The sequence below is a fragment of the Haliotis cracherodii genome, unplaced genomic scaffold (assembly GCF_022045235.1).
Source record: "Haliotis cracherodii isolate W230 unplaced genomic scaffold, xgHalCrac1.p SCAF_15, whole genome shotgun sequence".
NCBI classification, from domain to species: domain Eukaryota; kingdom Metazoa; phylum Mollusca; class Gastropoda; order Lepetellida; family Haliotidae; genus Haliotis; species Haliotis cracherodii.
Window position 1 is genome coordinate 26,064,026 of NW_027266270.1, and position 20,320 is coordinate 26,084,345.

The following is a 20,320-nucleotide window of genomic DNA, read 5'->3' on the forward strand; positions in this document are numbered from 1 at the left end:
TGTCACTTTATTGCAACAACAAAAACTTCCTTGCCCTATAAACAGATGAAAAGGGCTACTGATCGCCGAGCGCAGGGTGCTTTCTTCTCCGCGGGGAACAGATAAGTTCAAGTGATTTATTCGACGAGTATAGAGACTGACAACATCATTTACAGAGGCATTACAAAGGCAAACAAATGTAATTGTTTTCTGCCAAACAAGAAAGCAGCCCTTTATAAACGTCTCGCGATAGAACGAGTCGCTAGTCAACATGATTGACGGACTATCACTTTAGTATCAACACGAGAAAGAGTTATTGATATTTTGAAATTGGTTATAATACTTTCTTGGCTTCCGTCGCGACTATGACGACCAGAGTGTCTGTTGAGTGGCGAAGAAGTGCCCGAGTTCTGTGTTTAACTGAGTTGTGGTCGCTTGCACTTTTACCTGCTCTAAGACGATCGTTCAGAGAGAGTTGAACACAGTTGGCTGCTTTCCAGCGGGCTTACTGACAATGTTCCGTATTTTCAATGGTCCTCTATTTGAGGTATTGTTTAAGGTAGCCTTTTGAGGCTCGTTTCAGTCGCTGCTGAACTAACACCTGCTTGTTTAAATCTTCTACGCATCCTAAGTCCTAAACATCCAAAGTGCAAAGTCGTAATAGGTATAACAATGGTGTATGTGCCGAAAGGGATCTTTATTTATGTCACGTGTTATTTTAGGCCTTTGAGCCTTTGGGTGTCGCTCGATGGCTTCCTCCAAACACGCTTACAGCCAATGTAATGTCATTTGGGCTGTTTACATGACACTTTTTGTGGTCATAGCCGGCTTTAGCTAAAAGAGTTTCGACCTCATCAACATTTTGTTATTGTTGGGTTGAATCAATCCGATGCCTTAAGAAGTTAAAATTGAAGCAAGAAAAGTCAATTTGGTGAAAATTATATTTTAGGAATTGAAACATTGTACATGTGTTTTAATTATTTGCAATACGGATATCCCTCCTTGAGATCTGAGTGAGTGAGTGAGGTTTTAAGCCTTTTTCAGCAATATTCCAACAACATCATGACGGCACTACAACATCCCCGACGTAGCTACAAAACCCTCCACGTCGTTACAACACCCGTGACGGCTCTACGACATCGCAAACGTCACGACAACATAATAGACAAGACCCTTCACATCGCTACAACACCCGTGACGGCGCTACGACACCCCTTACGTCGCGACAACCTACTTGACATCGCTTCAACACCCTTTACGGCGTAACAGCATCCCCGACGTAGCTCACGTCACTACAACGCCCATGGCGGAGCTACGACATCCCCAACGTAGCTACAAGAACCTTCACATCGCTACAACACCCGTGACGGCGTTACGGCAATCGTGACCATGGTACGATACCCAACGTGGCGACAACATCTCCGACGTTCCTTCAACACCCATAACGGAGTGACAACATCGCCGATGTATAACTACAACAACCGTGAGAGATCCTCACAAACCCTACACCCTCTCAGACTTCAGATAAACATAGCATGTCCTTCAAAATATTTCCGTCTCACGACCACATTATTTAATTCCTTTATGGGGACTTCAAGCTCGGCTCAGAGCGTTCGCCCATCTCGGAGGATTCGATACAAACAAGATAATCCCCTCCAGATATTTTGGTCTATTCCTTCCGCCGGCAGCGTGTGTGTGTACAGGTTCCCAAGCAACAATGCTCTGTCTACATCACATGAGATCTGCCAGGCCTCATCAGAAACGTGGAGACGTCAAATGCAGTAGATGATGTCGGCACGATGGGGGTAATAACGTGCTACTGATGCCGCCGCGAGACGTAGTCCCTGTAGGATCGGTTCATCTGACACGACTTGGACAATTGTAACCTGCATTATTGACGTTGTCAACAGCAGGAAGAAGCTGCTAGAACTGATTAGATGTTTCTGAAGAAAGATTTTCCACAATCTCAATCAAACATACTATTTAGTCAGAGGTCGCGCTAGCATCAGGGGTTCATAGAGTGAGATTGTGCCGGTTACGACGAATTCAAGGTCTGGGCTAACTCAATGCATATGGTTAAAGTGCTCGGTCTTGACGCCGAAGAAATGGTTCGACTCCCCACATTGGAACGATAAATGCCGGTAATAAGTGAGGTTTTAGAAATTTCATTTTTCTGTTCGTTTGATCGTCATGATCAACGTACCTGGAGGCTGGGGCAAGACGGGCATGGTGCAAGACGAGCATGGGGCAAGACGAGCTTGGGATAAGATGAGCATGGGGCAAGATGAGCATGGGGGTAAGATGAGCATGGGGAAAGACGAACATGGGGCAAGACGAACATGGGGCAAGACGAGCATGGGGCAAGACGAGCATGGGTTAAGACGAACTTGGGGCAAGACGAACATGGGGCACGACGAGCATGGGGCCAGACGAGCATGGGGCAAGACGAGCATGGAGCAAGACGAACATGTTGCAAGACGAACATGGGGCAAGACGAGCATGGAGTAAGACAAGCATGGGGCAAGACGAGCATGGGCTAAGACGAACATGGGCAAGACGAGCATGGAGCAAGATGTACATGGGGCAAGACGAGCATGGGCAAAGACAAGCATGGGGCAAGACGAGCATGGGGCAAGACGAGCATGGGTACTGCGGACCACATCTGCCCCAGAATCCACACAAAAAGTGTTCAATCATGACGGGTGCAAGTAACTTGTACTCACTGGTTTCATGTTCATAACACATAGGTGGGAGGGCGTGAATAAATTCTGTCCATTTATCAAAAAATATATCAACAAGCTTCTGAATATATGCCCCTGGAAACAAGTTAAACACCACTCTAGTTTCATATATGCCGAACCTTCATGTATCTTTGGGGAATATTTCCATGTGGCATTGACCAGTCCTCATTTTGATTCATGTTTTGGGGGACCGATATCTGATGACATGCTGGAGCGAGCAGACTGTCTGTTTTGTCCAGACTGAGTCATGTCACATGGTGAGAAGAAGTCAGAGGAACAATTAAATGGGTAGTCAAATAAATATTGTCATGGAGTAGTTACAAAACACGTCACTTTCAATTTCGGTTTCTGTATGTCAATATATGTATGTCTCTCTCTAAAAATATGAGAGGCTAGTGGTTAAAGCGTTCGCACCTCACGACGAAGACCCGAGTTCGTTTCCCGACATTGGTACAATGTGTGAAGCCCATTTCCGGTGTCCCCCGTCGTGATGTTTCTGGAATATTGCTAAAAGCGGCGTAAAACCATACTCACTCACTCTCAAATTATGAATATATATATAATATAATATGAATATATATGAACTATATAGTTAGAGGTGTATAATAATTACACAGACGTCGACATTGCGACGTATAATAACGGAAACGCGAGGGGCTATTAAAACGGAATGAAAAGGGGGAAACATTTCTCATGTGGCACGCTACGTGTTGAACCTTTCATATCACTATCGGTGCTGAGTACTTGATCTTACAGAGAAATCAAGGAAATAGATATATCTGAAAAAAATATAATATGATACTGTTTAGCTTCCAGTAACCTCCGATGAAGTAGACTCGTCCGAATTGAAGAATTATATATGGTGGGTGAAAGATTAACAGTAAACTGCTCACTACATTTTATTTACTGCTACGCCGAAGACCCGGGTTCGATTCCCGACATGGGTACAATGTGTGATATTGCTGGAATATTGCTAAAAGCGGCGTAAAACCATACTCACTCACTCACTTACTGCTAATTCTTCAGCCAGAAGTGATGCATACCGCTCTTCCCATTCCCTCGACGGGTATGGTGCTGGCAAACCCAGAAACCACAGCTCTGCCACGCCTAAGGGATGCAACTTTTCACAAGGAATTGTCGCCTAAAGCGAGTGGGCAACCTATCCCCCCCCCCCCACCCCCTATATCCCACCCCACCCCACCCTATGTGCAAGGGGACATTGGCTAAGGTGACCTTTTTCGTCATGTATTCAGTAAAAAAGGTACAGCACTTAATGAAAAAATGAATGTCTCCAACAAGTTCTGATTATCATTTCAGAGACCTTGGGATGAACAACATCAGCCATCTTCCAGAGACCATCTTCCGGAAGCTGGAATCCTTGAAAGAGCTGTGAGTTAAATAATGGTGTATAAACCTCAACGCGATCAAACATTACTTTGTCGGGAACATAATGACTGTTCACGATGGGCGTGTTAATAAGCCGGGAAATCCAGGCAGCACCGGAAACATGGCGTTGGTGAAGCGAGCGGAGTGCGTATTGGGATGACACACTCACATACTCGGTGTTCGGTGAATCCAAATCTGAAAGCAATTTCTTTTTTTATAAAGACACGTCACCAAGCGTCTGTAATACGTTCAAACGTTGACTCTCTTAGGTGTCTCTGTCTGTCTGTCTGTCTGTCTGTCTCTCCTGACTTGTACAATCACACACGTACACACGCACGCACACATACACACACGCGCACGCACGCACGCACGCACGCACACACACACACACACACACACACACAAAAACACAACAAAAAAAACCCCCCAAAAAACCCAACAGCAACAAAAACCAACTGAACACACGCACGTCTCTGAATAAGTGCAATAAACTTGAACGCGACGTTGAAGCCCATTTCACCTCACCTTAACTTAGATGGGGTGGGGGACGGTTGATGATCGTGGGTGTGACTCCGCGATTCGCCCTGATTATGTTTGTCTAGGTGTGTCACACCATACCCGTGCTCGTTGGCTTCACTGAAGTGGTAAACGTCTGCGACCTGCATCACATCAGACTTGCCTCCCACACCAAGCTGCCACACCGCAGTCATACTGAAATGCTGTTGAGAGCGGCGTTAAACAGAACTCACTCACCTTATGTTCTGAAGTTTCACATTGGCCAATGTGACGTAACAGTTATGTGGGACGGTGTCCCCACTCAGCTGCCAGGTATCGAGGGTCCGGATCCAATATTTCCCCTGATTATGATCCTTGGACTGCCAGCACCTTACCCATGCAGAGTGGTAAAGATGCAGGCTTTCCTCCCGGTGAACGAAGGAGAGACTCGTGCTGAAAGTCAGATAACTGTTCAAGGCGAGCAGCTGTTGCAAGCTCGAACCCTTTACTGCTGTGATATTGCCGGTCACAACACAATGTCCACTCATTTATCCGATCGATCTCCAGTGTCTCATGTGTCCGTTAGCAATGGCACTGAAGGACGAAGTACACTAATGAAATCATTTGACTCACTGAAAGATATTATTTAGTAAATAACCAAATAAGTTTCAATAAATTTTGAAATTTTGTGACGAATATTGTCGGAGAAGGTAATACTAGCCTCATTTCCATCTTACATTTATACGTTTTTTTTACCTATGCCTATAAGCATAGCTGGAATGAGAAACATACAGCTTTGGCGGTACTAGTAATATTTCTTCTGTTGAAAGTGGCGATGGGGTAGCCTAGTGGTTAAAGCGTTAGCTCGTCGCGCCGAAGACCCGGGTTCGATTCTCAACATGGGTAAATTGTGTGAAGCACATTTCTGGTGTCCCCCGCCATGATATTGGTGGAATACTGCTAAGAGTGGTGTAAAACATACTCACTCGCTTGTACAGTTAAACGGACGTGTAGTCTCGTTGATCGGGATACTATATTAAATATCTGCTTCAGTATTGGTGAATCAAGGAATTATGAAAAACAACAACATATGTTTTAATAAAGAAACATACGTTTTGACTTATACAGAGTATATGCAATAACGATGTTCCGTTTTCAGGAAGATGACATGTTCTATGTTTTTTTCTAGGCGCCTTGCAAGTAATCACCTCAAGAAACTCCCCCGACGCCTCTTCCGTAACGTGCGTTACCTCCAGACGCTGTGAGTCGCCTGCTTCAGTTACAACGTTGATAACACTCTTATCTCCCGGCATATAATGGGTGTGGGGTGGTGGGGTGGTGGGGTGTGGGGGTGGGGTGTGTGTGTGGGTGTGTGTTGGGTGGGGTGGGGTGTGTGTGTGTGTGTGTGTGTGGGGGATATAGTCATCATCTGGCCTGTCTATCCGTCTGTCCGTCCGTATTTCTTTTCTGGAGCAAAACTTGAAGTCCGTAAAAGATTTTTCATCCAAACTTGGTACATGTATCAACCAGGGGCTAAGGTGAAGTGGTAGCTACTCAGGAATCCATGGAATTCCCATGGAAACAAATTATACTTAGCTGAAATGTGTATCCAATCAGGGTCTGGAATGGTGCTTCTTGCTATTTAGGAACTAACTAATTAATGTTTCCCTGTTTCCATGGTAACAAGACATGACTTTGTCTCTGTTGATAGTGGTGTGTTTATCCGGATTTGTCATCTTCTGATGAGTCATGTATACTGTATCACTCAGATAAGTTATAATCAGACTATCAATGTAATATCAGCTTGGCTGATGCGTATTTCGTGGTCCGACGTCCGGTGTCGTTGTCAACGGCATCTCATAACGAAGGATATTGATACCCCAGTTTGTTCAAAATGTTTAAATCTGAACTTTAGTATGAACCCATTTAGGAAAATCAGTTCATTGCGACATTCCTGAAGACAGTTTCTCTTGAAATTGTTTTGGTATGTTGGAACTATGCATTGGCAATATATAAAAGTCAACATGAGCACTGTGGCTTTTTTAAATCAGGACACTGTTTCGCATGTCTGAATATAAAGAATACCTATGCTGTGCAGGGAGGTGGCTTGACGTCTTTGGCAGAATAATTCGTGGAAAATATCGATTCCTAAATTAGACAACTGTCTCTCAGAAAAGGAAGTACTTCTTTGCTATTTACGAATTTCTACACATTCAAACTGATATTTTTTGTATTTTTATTGATTTTTTTGGAATTGATTAGGTGAAATGCAATTATAAGAAATAATTATTCCCTTGGGAAATCATTACAATGTGGAGATAAAAGCGAGTTAAACTGTAGTAATGAACAAAGGGAAGACTTCTTAACATCTACAGTAAAAGGTGTGAGTTTATAGCACTGAACTGTCCACCGCGTTATAAGCGAGGGGACTTTTAAAGTAAACCTAACTGTACCAACAGTCGACTGTAGTGAATAAGTAACAGTTTCAGGCGTGATGAAGTCTATGATATGTTGTGCTTTTACATATGGTATAAAATAATAAAATTGAATGAAATATAATAAAATAATTCTGTTAATGGTGGTTTTATAGGGAGCTGCCAATATTAGTATAGATTGTCCTATGTCGCATATAATCTCATTGTAGTCACCCGTGAAGATTTGGCTAAGAAATGATCTTCAGCCACCCATGCTTGTCGTAAGAGGCGACTATGCTTGTCGTAAGAGGCGACTGTGCTTGTCATAAGAGGCGACTCACGGGATCGGGTGGTCAGGTTCGCAGACTTGGTTTGATGCATGTCATGAAATCCCAATTACGTAGATCGCTGCTCATGTCAATCACTGTATTTCTGCACCAGACTCCACTATTTAAACATCAAACAAATAAACAATCACACATACATTGTAGGTCACATGTCACACGTAAAATGTCACATGCAATCGGTTAGTTATAACATTTCCGTGTAATCCCGTTGGTTACCGCGTGTCACAGGTAATGATATTTATGACATGTTACATGTAATGTTTTTAACCGTTTTCCAGTAATATTATTGTTAAACCTAATCTCATTGGTTGTCATGTGTAATCACTGGTTGTCACGTGTAATCTCATTGGTTATCACATGTCACATGTTATCATTTTTTTTATGTCATGGTTTTGTTGAAGATGGCTCCAGGGTAACAAGTTCAAGGTTGTGCCGCGCAGAGCGATTCAGAGCCTGGATCGTCTCATGGAACTGTGAGTACTATCTTTTTAACGCCTATGTGTGTGTGTGGTGTGTGTGTGTGTGGTGTGTGTGTGTGTGTGTGGTGTGTGTGTGGTGTGTGTGTAGAGGACGGGGTGGCGGCAAGCTGACAGATGCCTACGGCGTCGCAATTAGCTGTGCGGAGTCGCGTCTCTTAGGCGTACCAGGAACCACTAATCGTGAGTTCGAGAACCAGATTCGCCCCATTTGTTTTTATTATTAAACATATTTTATTGTCCAAAGGGACAAGGGAACAAGTGCAACACTTATTACCACCTTCTCCCTATATACAATTAAACATAATATTGCATTATGGAAATGAACAATTTACAATTGAAACCTGACATTGTTGAAACATAGTGCGCAATATATATATAGTCTCAGTGAGTGAGTATGGTTTAACGCCGCTTTCAGCAATATTCCAGCAATATCACAGCATGGGACACCAAAAATGGGCTCCGCTCATAGTACCCATGTCGGGAATCGAACCCGGGTCATAGGCATGACGATAGAACGCTTTAACCACTAGGCTACCCGATCAACCCGTTTGTTTCAGGTTTGTCAGCACCATACTCGTGCTTGTGGTATTTCACCAAAGTTGAAAACGTCTGAGACCTGCATCACTGTAGGCTTCCCCCACATGCTGACACGCCCTGATATAACAATAACACTCTCAAACCAAACTCACTGACTCCCTGAAGCCTATCACGGCTGTTTTCTACGACATCTTAATTAAAGGGAAACAACATTCCATTCCTCAGTCGTCTAGCCGGCACCGTTTGAATTTTCCCGCGTAATCACCAGATGCCAATTAGCGCCAGAATTAGCGTCACCGACCGAACAAACTGGGCTTCCGACCAACGAGGGAGGACATCGTTGACAGCGAGGAGGAATCCTCATGAATCCTCTTGAATCCTCACATTTGAACGGATGATGCTTACGCATCCTTTCACCTTGTTAATGCGTCTGAGTGTGTAAAAGTGTATGTACAAGTATGTGGTTTAGTATACAGCAAATACGTGTACGTATAATTTTTGCAACAATGAAATTCAGTTCATGTGCTCAAATCAGCACGACCCATATTTCTCAGACAAATTGCATATAAAACAACAGTTACTCCCTTCTTGCCACTCATGTTTCACATGAAACACCTGAAACAATTGACACCTGAAACAATTGACACCTGAAACAAACTTACGTGATCAGTTGAGTTGAGAACACGGGTTCCGTATATCCCGAAACGCTATATGTTATATTTTAAAATATTATTGGTAGGTAGGTAACCTCAAATGTGGAAATTGACGGACACATTCCTCGAACAAAGTAACTGCCTGATATTACACACGTAACTTTTATGATTACGATACATTTGATTCATTCATTTGCTGCAGCAAGAACGCGGGAGGCCTCAAAGGCGACGGATCCAATTGTTCCATGAGCAATCATATCCGGCAATAGCAATCCGTTGTTCCAAAGAGCTTCAATTATTGTAATTGTTGATTTAAATATATGTATTACAAGCTGTGACTAATATAACTCGATGTTGGAAAATATTATTTCTGATAAAATAATAGTTTCAGATACAATTTATCCGATCATTGCATCAAAATTCTTTGAAGTTTTATTTTTGGGTATTTTGTTAACCGAATCACCGGTAGATTGGTAGAATATAGGGGTACATTTCTATTTCTGTCTTAGTTTACACAAGTTAATCTTTATTTCTGCGTCCAAAGTAATGCCTAACGGAACAGAAAATACAATTTAAATGGTAAATGATTGTGTCTAGTGACACTTTATTTTAAACAAAAAACATGTGAGTTTGGCTGCAGCTCTTTAAATTATTGTATAGCCTTTGTACCGATATACGGCTTCTCATTCTTCGATCCTCTGATAGATGTCGCTCCGCGCAGCGAGACTGACGCCGAACACAAGTCAAACCAGTCGAGAATATAGTCCATAATAAGCACATTTTGAATCCGCGAAGCAAAAGCCGATCCATATGTCAATACGTTCTAAGTTTGGGCATTGTTCCTTTTTTCCATTTCACTTGACTTATTCAATACAATTTAGTAATTCTGTCAAAAATGTAAATAATGTGTTTAACTCTATTCTTTGTTGACGTCAACAATCATGGGACTAGAGACGTGTTCTCTTGGTTTTTTTAATATCTGCCAGCTTCCAGCTTCAAGTCTTAAGTCTAACTGAGAAACCAAATGAATACACATAAATACCATCGAGTGTTGTGTATCGTCATTTATCTTTGACTTCGTTACTTCGTGTGGCTTCGTTACTGTATGTGTTATACTTTAAGAAAGAAATAGTCATGGACGGTCTCAGTATGTCGTACAGACAGTTACGACGCCGGACATCATGCTTTTGCACTGATATAACTATGTGTATATAAGACAGACAATTGGGTAGTGGGACAACTATTAAAGCCACACAGGTTTAAAAGAAATCATACCAAAGCCATTTAGACATGAAGTTGGGGTTTCCTGGGTTTACGGACATATTCGCAAAGGCATGTCTGTATGTCGTGGGTAGGTGAGATTGGTTTAACTCCACTCTGAGTTATGAATTTTTTTAATGAAAGTAAAGGTATTCATAGAAAGAGTGAGTGAGTGAGTCAATGACACCACAGTCATCAATATTCTTGCAACAAAAAATAGCGCCGGGAAAAGAAGGTATCCACGCAAGAAACGATTTTGCGATGTTTGATTGGGTAACATAGCATTAATAGGGACCTTAAGTTTGCAGTGTCACGGCAACTGTTTTCAGCCTTTTAGCGTTTTGATAGCCTTTTGGGGTCATATCCAATTTTCAAGTGCATACTTTCTTTTGCCCAGCAGTTTACTCCAGGTGATTGAGAAGAGATAGATGTAAAAGCTGGACAAAGTCGTTCTCTGGGTCCATGTATTTTATTAATACTGAAGATGGTAGACCTAAACAATAATATACAAACTCTTAATATACTTGTACTTGGTAACATCATGTATGGCCTTTCATAGATGATAATGCTGTATCGTATCTGCATATTACACATGTATATAATAATCATATATGGCTGAAAGTATCAGTTATCATATATTTATTTTTCATCATCGTAATACACACAGTGTAGTTATTTTCAATGAACACAATGCATAAAAGTAGAATATAAACATTTGCATGGTAGAAAGTATCTTTTACATACATGTCAAATGTACCAATAGCACTCACAGTAACTTCCAGTAAAATAACAGATCCAGTGGGTCTGAACACCTTTATAACAGTTTATATACTAAATAATCTAACTAATTACAAAGTAACTAACATAAAGAAAGTATAGACAACAAATGACAATGTACCCGTTGAGGTTTATAGACTTACCCCCAACTACCTCTGTTACATCTGTAATGGGCTTCCAGGCCTAGTAGGACGTAACTACAATACAATATGCAAAACTGAAAATTCCATTCAATTACAGTCTTAGTAATTAACAACTTATCAATGCCTAATTCTATAAACCACTCTGAGATTCGAGCCTTATTTAAGTCCTTCGCTTGCACGTGGCACTGAAACGTAAACAAAACGGAACAAAAGAAAAACAATGGAGTAGAAGTGTATAATTACAGTACAAGGGAAATTCGCGTCTCATGCAGTACAGCATGACCAACGGGAGATAACTGCTTATGGGATAGATAACTATAACAGTAGTCACTACAACTAAAACCCGTAGTTAATTTGTTAATCTCATAACACAATTTAAATATTATGCACTTCTTTGTGCTCACACAACCATTGGGAAAATAAATGTTGACTAGGTTACAATTCTACTACTACTACGCTGATGAAAATACTTGTTAGCAATGAAACAGCCTCTCCACGGCATTCCTAAACTGACTATAGTACAGTGGCTGCTACCAGATGGTAATTCGATACTTAACACAGTTTCTACAAAATTAAACTTTGCCACTAAAACCATCACAGACAAATGTACTTCTATAGCATCAAACAACAATATATCAGCTAAAGGGGTGTACTTACTCATTGATAAGATAGCTAATTAGAGCTGGTCCAAAACAATGTGCTCTGTGTTGAAACAACGTGCTCGGCTGGCTGGCTAAAACAATGGAATTGGCCTGAGCGCGAGATGAAGTGATAAGCAGAGCATTTTGGGATATCCCACAGTAATTAACTAAGGCCAGATACGTATTTGTGAACTTGTTGGAAATAAACAAATCTTAAAAGGATATGGTTACATTAATGTGACATATAAAATAACTTCTTAATCAGGAATGTTTACACACTTTTCCGAGCACAATCGGAAACTGCCGAAGATAATGTAAGCAAAAGTGCGTGTCTGATAGCTACTTTACATAAATACAGTAGGATAAATACAGATAGTATGTGATGTGTTACCAGCAAATGAGACCAATTCTGATCCAATACCTACCACATTAAGGCTCCATGATTCATTGTTAACAACGTCAACCACTAGAATGTCTGCTCCAGGCTTGTCGCTGTGAATATTTGAATATATGAAAATTTAAGCATTAGTCCTACAGTTGAAATACCTGGTTAATAATAAATCATTGGACAAAGCATACTGATTTAATCAACTAATCGATGTATTTCACTTACAGGAAGCTAGAGACGAACCAAATCGAGGTTGTGCCCCCCGATTCCTTTCGGAACATGCGCAGTTTGGAAAAACTGTGGCTTGATACCAACAACCTGAAGAGCATACCAGTAGCAGCCCTCAGTCATCTTCCGTCCCTCGCAGCCATGTAAGTACACAAGCAGAGTTAGATAGGGTGTAGCGCCGCTTCTACCACCATTTCAGGACACGGTCAGTCTTCTGTGCACGATGATAGTGCTAGCAGACCAAGGATCATAACTGGTGTGAATCCTGGATTCGAACCCACGATCAGTGGATCCTTACATCTCTATGACTTTGAACTTGGCGGTGCAGTGCCGTAGGCCCCTTGGCTATCAGTATCGTATGGCTATCAGTACCGTATGGCTATCAGTATCGTATGTCTATCAGTAGCATATGGCTATCAGTATCATATGGCTATCAGTATCGTATGTCTATCAGTATCGTATGGTTATCGGCTATCAGTATCATATGGCTATTAGTACCGTATGGCTATCGGCTATCAGTATCATCTGGCTATCAGTATCGTATGGTTATCGGCTATCAGTATCATATGGCTATTAGTACCGTATGGCTATCGGCTATCAGTATCATCTGGCTATCAGTATCGTATGGTTATCGGCTATCAGTATCATATGGCTATCAGTATCGTATGGTTATCGGCTATCAGTATCATATGGCTCTAAGTACCGTATGGCTATCAGTACCGTATGGCTATCAGTATCGCATGGCTATCAGTATCGTATGTCTATCAGTACCGTATGGCTATCAGTACTGTATGGCTATCAGTATCGTATGTCTATCAGTACCGTATGGCTATCAGTATCGTATGTCTATCAGTACCGTATGTCTATCAGTACCCTATGGCTATCAGTATCGTATGTCTATCATTATCGTATGGCTATCATAACCCTATGGCTATCAGTATCGTATGTCAATCAGTACCGCATGGCTATCAGTACCGTATGGCTATCAGTACCGTATGGCTATCAGTATCGTATGTCTATTAGTACCTATGGCTATCAGTATCGTATGTCTATCAGTACTGTATGGCTATCATAACCCTATGGCTATCAGTATCGTATGTCGATCAGTACCGCATGGCTATCAGTATCGTATGTCTATCAGTGCCATATGGCTATCAGTATCGTTTGTCTATCAGTATCGTATGTCTATCAGTACCATACGGCTATCAGTACCGTATGGCTATCATAACCCTATAGCTATCAGTATCGTATGTCTATCAGTACCGTATGGCTATGAGTATCGTATGGCTATCAGTACCGTATGGCTATCAGTATCGTATGGCTATCAGTACCGTATTGCTATCAGTACCGTATGGCTATCATAACCGTATGGCTATCAGTATCGTATGGCTATCAGTACCGTATTGCTATCAGTATCGTATGGCTATCATAACCGTATGGCTATCAGTACCGTATGTCTATCAGTATCGTATGGCTATCAGTACCATATGACTATCAGTACCATATAACTATCAGTACCGTATGTCTAAGAGTATCGTATGCGTCATACGTCTAAGACAAATATGTCATTCCTGTCTCCTGTACTTGAACGTAGACTATCGACATTCATTCTCCTATACTTGAACATGGACCAGAGACATTCCTGTCTCCTGTACTTGAACGTAGACTATCGACATTCATTTCTCCTATACTTGAACATGGACCAGTGACATTCCTGTCTCCTATACTTGAACGTAGACTATCGACATTCATTTCTCCTATACTTGAACATGGACCAGAGACATTCCTGTCTCCTGTACTTGAACGTAGACTATCGACATTCATTTCTCCTATACTTGAACATGGACCAGAGACATTCCTGTCTTCTGTACTTGAACGTAGACTATCGACATTCATTTCTCCTATACTTGAACATGGACCAGAGACATTCCTGTCTCCTGTACTTGAACGTAGACTATCGACATTCATTTCTCCTATACTTGAACATGGACCAGTGACATTCCTGTCTACTATACTTGAACGTAGACTATCGACATTCATTTCTCCTATACTTGAACATGGACCAGAGACATTCCTGTCTCCTGTACTTGAACGTAGACTATCGACACTCATTTCTCCTATACTTGAACATGGACCAGTGACATTCCTGTCTCCTGTACTTGAACGTAGACTATCGACATTCATTTCTCCTATACTTGAACATGGACCAGTGACATTCCTGTCTCCTATACCTGAACGTAGACTATCGACATTCATTTCTCCTATACCTGAACATGGACCAGTGACATTCCTGTCTACTATACTTGAACGTAGACTATCGACATTCATTTCTCCTATACCTGAACATGGACCAGTGACATTCCTGTCTCCTATACTTGAACGTAGACTATCGACATTCACTTCTCCTATCTCCTAAAGAAAGGCTGATGCAGCTCAAGTGCCGATCACGTCGCCGTGAGGTTTATATAATGCCGGTCCCGAAACCGCGAACAGTTAATCTTTTCGAGCAGTCCACCAACTTACGCGATTGATCCAAGGTGTCTGGTCACCAACTCATAAAAGCAGCAACAAGTCTGAGAAAATTAGGGGATAAACATGCGGTGTTGCCATTGTAGAGCTAAGGTTACCAGTAGATTCAGCTTTGAATGTGGGACCGGACGCGCAGCGTGAAGTTTTAAATATTGTTTTGGAGCCCGTATAAATCTAAAGGTAACCTGAGCTCTACATAGAAAAAAGGGCGTTTATCTTTATTCCACCATGGCGAAGGAAAACGCGAATTCTTTGGTGTCATTAAATATAATGCGTGAAGCGCTGCAAACATATGTCATTCATTGAAAGCAGGTAGCATAGCAACTTCGTAGGCTGAGCATGAGGTGGGTACCCCTAAAAAAACTCAGCAAGCCTCGCAAGGTTTCGTTCTACACCGCACGTCACGTCACTATTGTATCGTCAAATCGCTCATTGTGACGCCAAATAATATGACTAGAAAGCTCTGTTGTCCGCAAAAGTTGAAATACTTCCTCTTTGCGGATTCTATCGTATTTACTGCACAAAGGACATTGCAACATATAATTGTACAAAAAAAAAATTAAAAGAAGAACTAATATTCAATAAATATTAATTTCTACGGTGATGCAGGCTTCAAATCGGTTGTTTCAATCAGAGAGTGTTTATTGTGAGTGGATACCTCTGATTGAAGAATCAGAATCGAGTATTTCCAAATTCATGGCAGAATGATAGATATTCCTTTCTCAAATGAATGGAAGACACCAGCCCTCATTAGACATCATGGATTGCTTGTGAATGTCCTGGAACTGTTTCCTTGAATATAATAACTTTAGAAAATCAATGTTGATGGATATTTCGTTTCGTTTCAGAAATCTCAATGAGAATGAAATAAAGAAGCTCCCTTCCCATGCATTCGCCAACAACACCAAGCTAAGTATCCTGTAAGTTCCTTCAAACGTTGTTTTGGTCTCTCTGTCTTATTGTGTGTGCGTGCTTGCGTGCGCTTCTCACTGTGCGTCACTCTTTTCACCGGACCGCCTCCGTGGTCTAGTGGTTGAGCGTCCGTGCGGAGAGCGGAAGGTCCGGAGCTTGATCCCCGGCCGCGTCATACAAAAAGACGTTAAAAGATGGGACTTGATGTTACCCTGCCTGGCGCTCGGCATTAAGGGCTAAAACAAGGACTGGTCGGCTCGGAGTCAGTATACTATGTTTGATTAGGGTATTCATGTAAAACTGCGGCATGGTATCTCATTTGGACTAGCACTATAAATCGGCATCAGTCCGGACTAGTACAAGCCGTACAAGCAATTCTTAAAACGAATAAACCAGGGTCAACCTTGTACGACACATGTGTGACGTACGGATTTAGTTTCTTCTTCACCACGTGGGTAATAATTCTGTATAACCTTGTAGTTATCTCCCATGTCTTCGGAGTACGATCCCATGCAATCAACCGGGTCGACGAGTCTGGTCATCCTACCAAGTTAAGTCGCCACATACGTGCTTGGGACCGTATCTAACCAGTGCCCAAATAGGGTTCAATAACAGATAAACTCATTAAAGTGGACTAGTGGTTGTGGCTCTCGCTCTTCACGCCGAAAGTCCAATCTCATGGAAATCAGACCGCAGTTCTCGCTGCCGCTAAACAAAGATCTGAGGACTTCCCATTACGGGTCACGTCAGACCGACCTTGCGCGAACTTTGACCGACCAATGGAATGACCAATCAGAAGGCAGCTTTCTCGTGCTTTACGGCACTAATTTCAAAATGGCGACTACGCTTCGAAACATATTTTGACAAATTCTCGATTACAAATTTGAAACCTGAACAAAAGAACATTCTGGAATGGCTTATGAGATGGTCTAGATTGTATTGATTCAGTCGTTAAACCCGTAACTATCGTTCGGAATTAAAGTTTTCGAGTTTGCATGATTAGAAATCACATTCCGACTGTCACTTTCATAATCTGGTAAGCGATGTTCTGATTGGTCGGATCAAAGGTCGTTCTGACGTGGCCCGTAATGGGATGTCCTCAGATCTTTGTGATTGGCCGAAAGCCAGGTTTGATTTCCCCCTTGATAACATAAAAGAAGCGTCGTTATTTTGCTGGAATATTGCTTAAAAGCGGCATAAAATTATGCTCATTCACGCATACTGGAAGGCACGGATGGAACAGACAACTTGGACGTTACAAGTAACTACTGTGTTACCGTTAGGCATGTAACGGCTACATCTACAATTACCAAGTAAACGAGGGGTGGGGTGTGTGAAAGAATCAGTTGTACGCAATTTATTTCCTGACATGCGCACATCGGTGTCTGAAACTTTTGCTTCCTTCATTTACAGACTGCTGGCTGACAACATGATCGAGGACGTCAGTGATGACGCGTTTGTGGGACTCTCCAAACTGAGGATCTTGTAAGTGTTGTTCACATATTCTGATAAATAATTTTATCATATAATGGGCAGGTTTCTCGGCAGGATAAGCCAACGGATAAAAACGATATCCGTTGGGGTCATATGCGGATAGAGATGCAAATATCAAAGGTCAAGTAGAACTACTTTCACTGTTTATAAACAAACATGGCGTCGTCCTCGTCCGTGACGTCTCATAGACTAGGGTTAGAGTAGCTTCCCTTTGACAAAGGGCAGTTACTCTAGCGGACAGACCGATGGATTGCCCGAAAGGCAATTGAAAACAACTGTTGTTTTGCGTATATGTTGCTTCGCCACTGTATAAGAAACAGATTTCAGTTGGAACTATATTGGCTACCGTCACTGTCCGACTGACACATCACTTACCCTGTGACGTCATAAATATTCATGCGCGCATTCCAGGAAAACTCGCAATGTTTCGGTAATGTTTGTGAGAGAGGGATGGCGATTTTAAAGCACAGAATTAAAGCATGACATTATATGACAAAGAGGTTATCACGCTTGTATGTTTGGGGATTGTAAATATCCTGTATTAGGAATAAACACTATGTATTTAGCTCGCCAAGGCTCGCTAAATACAATGTTTATTCTTATACAGGATATTTACCATCCCCAAACACACTCGCGTGATAACCTTTGTAGAATAAATATAATAAAACGTGTTTTTGGAGATAACTGAAAATTTGACGCGTAGGCATTGTTACGCATAGGTTTCATTTCGCATAATCTGTATGTGGGTTAATGACATACTTGCAACACAATGACAACGCTCCATGATGTTTAGGCTTTCATTACGCTTCGCCAATGTTGTACGGTTGAACACAATACAGAGTTAAACCTCGTTAATCTGGACCATGTTTCACCTCGGATAACCAAGTTTCCAGATCAGTAATACATTAACGCTTTACAATTTAGTTAAAAAAGATAGTTTAGAAGATATATAGCAAGGAATATACTGCTCTCTCTCTCTATGTGTCTCTCTCGCTCTCTCTCTCTTTCTCAGTGTCTCTCTCGCTCTCTTTCTGTGTCTCTCTCGCTCGCTCTCACTGTCTCTCTTTCTGTCTGTCTCTCGCTCTCTTTCTCTCTCTGTGTCTCTCTTTCTGCCTCTCTCTCTCTCTCATGTCTTCCCTCTCTCTTTTCAGGGACTTCCAGCGGAACAGAATCAAGCACATCCCTGTGGCCTTCAAGTCTCTCACTGCCCTGGAAGAACTGTGAGTAGCGGCACACAGTAAAACCTTAACCTCACGTAACTTTGTTTCTCAATACAATACAAAAGAGCCCAGAAAATGTCTTCATATTCAACCTGAACCTGAAGATAACCAGATATAAGTGTTCCGTCATACACATGATATATGTATATATGCGCTCCTATTGCATTCCCCTTGCCGGTATAAATGTTTTGTTTCGATATTGTAATCCTGAACTTCAGTGAAATCTACTTATTGAAGCGTTAACCCTGAAATGTGACGACATTGTACATGGTGATGTGTTGTTATTGTTACTAGCAACATCGACGACAACCGGGTGGAATATCTACCCGACAACAGCTTCAGCGACAACCAGGAGATGAAGATGCTGCAGCTGAAGGGGAACCCCATCACGGACGTCGGCACTCACGCCTTCAGTCATCTCCCCAGACTCGGGAAGATGTGAGCACCTGTTAAATGCCCAGTGTCGGGTCTGAGCTGGGGCGGTGGGGTAACTTAGTGTTTAAATCGTTCGCGCGACACGCGAAAGAAACGGGTTCGATTCTCGACATGGGAACAATGTGTAAAGCATTTATCTGGTGTTATTCGCTGTGATATTACTGGAATATTGCTAAAAATAGAGTTAGGCAATGGTCACTCACACCAGCCAGAGATTTTTAGTTATGGGGGAGGTACGGGTATGTGGGGTCAGGGGTCAGGGATCACCTGGATCGGGGTGGAAGATAGGGAATGGGATGGAAGATGGGTTAAATAAACTGGTTAGACAGGTTAGTGTGTTTACCCGCCACGGCTAAGTCCTGAACTCTCTCTCTCTCTCTCTCTCTCTCTCTCTCTCTCTCTCTCTCTCTCTCTCTCTCTCTCTCTCTCTCTCTCTCTCTCATTTCAGTTGTATTGCCTTGTATGGAAACCTAGAATCAAACTATATCGCATTGTCGCCCAATCTACAATGTCTTTAAAAGGCCTTGATATTTTCGACAATGCGACAACGCGACATAGTTTGACCTTGAAAAATGTTTCTTTGCGCGTTGTCGCCGGTAAAGTAAAACATCTTATTCAAAGCGCGACATGCGACAAATGGTCAAAATATCGCGTTGTCGCATTGTCGCTCTATAAATAATTGTGACACTTTTTGCTTTTTTCGTATCAGCGACAATGTCCCTACATGGATTCCATAGTTTTGTGGTAACTGGAGGGGCATTTTATATACAGGGCAAAACAAGGAAACGCTGACCTGGAAGAGAGTGATCATCTCATCAGAGGATACGCGCAGGTTGTAGTTAAAGGAGTGAATGAGTATAGTTTTATACCGCTATTAGCAACATTCCAGCAATATCACGGCGGGGGACATCAGAATGGGCTTCACGCCTTGTGGGGAATCGAACCCGGGTCTTCGGCGTGACGAGCGAGCACTTTAACCACTAGGCTACCCCACCGCCCCTGTAGTTAAAGAACTCATCGAGATTTACCCAAAGTCTGGAACACGTGGCCTAAATACTTTATAGTTGCATTCTGCAAAATACACCGGTGTAAACTACCAATTACTAATACAAATATCACAATGGAACCTTCGTTTAAGGATTAAGCATCGTCTGGAATGAGCGTTTGATGACTATCTTTAATAGTCCACATTTGTGTTTTGAATGACTCACCATTAAGGATTTTACGAGCGCTTGTTAGTTTTCATTTTGTTGGTTGTTTTG

General features: G+C 42.0%; 1 protein-coding gene across 1 annotated transcript in view; it reads left to right on the forward strand.

The window, feature by feature from the left end:
- LOC139461996 (leucine-rich repeat-containing G-protein coupled receptor 5-like) overlaps positions 1-20,320 on the forward strand; it is a 146,130-nt gene that overhangs the window by 108,460 nt on the left and 17,350 nt on the right. The window contains exons 3-10 of the mRNA XM_071243489.1: positions 4,038-4,109; positions 5,791-5,862; positions 7,764-7,835; positions 12,468-12,611; positions 15,846-15,917; positions 17,323-17,394; positions 18,555-18,623; positions 18,918-19,061. Of these exons, the coding sequence (XP_071099590.1) occupies positions 4,038-4,109; positions 5,791-5,862; positions 7,764-7,835; positions 12,468-12,611; positions 15,846-15,917; positions 17,323-17,394; positions 18,555-18,623; positions 18,918-19,061 (717 nt within the window). The remainder of the gene's footprint in view (positions 1-4,037; positions 4,110-5,790; positions 5,863-7,763; positions 7,836-12,467; positions 12,612-15,845; positions 15,918-17,322; positions 17,395-18,554; positions 18,624-18,917; positions 19,062-20,320) is intronic.